The sequence below is a fragment of the Arachis duranensis genome, chromosome 5 (genome assembly GCF_000817695.3).
Source record: "Arachis duranensis cultivar V14167 chromosome 5, aradu.V14167.gnm2.J7QH, whole genome shotgun sequence".
Classification (NCBI taxonomy): Eukaryota; Viridiplantae; Streptophyta; class Magnoliopsida; order Fabales; family Fabaceae; genus Arachis; species Arachis duranensis.
The window spans coordinates 93,704,767-93,706,816 of NC_029776.3; the positions used below are offsets into that span (position 1 = coordinate 93,704,767).

At 32.8% G+C, this 2,050-nt stretch overlaps 1 protein-coding gene across 1 annotated transcript in view; it reads right to left on the bottom strand.

Annotated features, from left to right (window-relative positions):
- Positions 1-835: 835 nt before the first annotated feature.
- Positions 836-2,050, bottom strand: part of LOC107490502 (uncharacterized) — a 1,755-nt gene continuing 540 nt past the window's right edge. The window contains exons 3-4 of the mRNA XM_016111278.1: positions 1,440-2,034; positions 836-959 (exon numbers count right to left, since the gene is read on the bottom strand). Of these exons, the coding sequence (XP_015966764.1) occupies positions 836-959; positions 1,440-2,034 (719 nt within the window). The remainder of the gene's footprint in view (positions 960-1,439; positions 2,035-2,050) is intronic.

The window sequence follows — 2,050 nt, forward strand, 5'->3', positions numbered from 1 at the left end:
GTAAAAAATTTAAAAAAATTAGTTTTAAACCTTTCCAGACGGCCTTATTCACCTTTGATCCAGGAAAGAGATAAATGGATGTCTGCGGATCGGATCGGATCGGATATGGCCAAAATTTCGATCCGATCCGCATTAAAATCATCGGATCGGATCGGATCCGATATCCGCGGTTTTTAAGGTGGGATCCGATCCGCAAATGTGCGCATCGGATCGGATATCGGATATCGGATATATCCGCAAAACACAAAAATATTTTTAAAAGTTTATTTTTATTGAAAAAATATCAATAAAATTCATTTTTTCTATTCTTTTAAATATATTTACTTTTAAAATAATATTAAAATACTTTTCTTAAATAATAAATTAAAATAATATAATATATATGATCATTATTAGTTGAAATAAAACATAAAAAGAATATTTACTTATTTATTTCTTTATTTTTGCGGATACGCGGATATGCGGATCGGATATGCGGATACCAACACAAAATCCGTAATCCGATCCTATTAGTGTGCGGATCCGATCCGAAAGCCTTGCGGATCGGATCCATATCCGCCATTTTCGGATCGGATTCGGATAAACACCGCGGATATGCGGATCGGATTCGATCCATGGACACCCCTAGAGATAATGATTCATTTTCTATCCTCTTTAAGTGCGTGTTGAGGAAGCAGGTTAGCAGGAGGCACCAACACATACTTGATCACTGTCGCTTCCATTTTCTGTTTTTTTAGGTTGTCTTTGCAATTACTGTTACTACTTTGCTTCTAATATTAAATTATTAATTTATATATATATCTATAAATATTATGTATCTTAAGAACAACTCTGATTAGAGTCCCTTCTCTGACAAAGAAAGACTTTGAAGCGTTGGAGTGAAGAGAAATGCAATTCCTTCACGGGAATTAAGACCATCTCCAGTAGAGAACTCATTCCAGTTCCTATTTATGGCCCACCTGTCATAAAAAGTAACTCCACATCAGCTTTTGCGTCATAAACAGTAAATAGGAACTCAAAGCATCTCTCTCTTCTCCATTAGGAGGAACAAACTTTAGTCCCTATTGTGGTCCCACTTAATTAATTAATTAAAATACTTGTAATTAATATAATTAATTTTTTTAATAATGTAATTTAAATATTTAAATTTAAAAACAATTCACTATTAAAAGATATTAATATTAAATAAATTCATATATAACAATAATACACAATAGATAATTCGGGGTTACACTAATTTGTAAAATTACTTAATACAAAGAAAAACATAATTAAACTCTATAGTTGACTCACTATTAAAAGATATTAATATTAAATAAATTCATATATAATAATAATACACAATAGATAATTCGGGGTTACACTAATTTGTAAAATTACTTAATACAAAGAAAAACATAATTAAACTCTATAGTTGACAACAAGCATTGTGAAATTGCCATATGTGTTCAATCAAGTCCTCCTTCAATTGTCTATGCTGCTGCCTATTTTGAAGTTGGGCATTTCTTTGGAGAAATTGATGGTATGGTGCAAAATCTTCCTCTCCCAGCTGAGGTTGTGATAAGCCATTTTCAACATCATCATACTCTAAGCCTTGAGCAAAATTTCCTGCATAACTGTCTCTTTCATCCTCAACAATCATATTATGCAATATAATACAAGCTCTCATTATGTTGGCAAGCTTTTTCTTTTCCCAAAAACGAGCTGGACCACGTATAATTGCAAAGCGTGCTTGCAACACTCCGAATGCTCGTTCCACATCTTTTTTTTGCTCTTCTTGGTATTGTGCAAATAACTTGCGTTTCTCACCTTGTTGCTTTGAGATTGATTTGACAAATGTGGCCCATTCAGGATAAATACCATCAGCTAAATAGTATCCCATTGTATAATTATTACCATTAATAGTATAATTTACCTCCAGAGCACGGTCATTTAGAATATCATCAAATACTGGAGAACGATCTAACACGTTGATATCATTATTTGAACCAGAAACTCCAAAGAACGCATGCCATATCCAAAGGTCTGAAGATGCTACAACCTCAAGTAC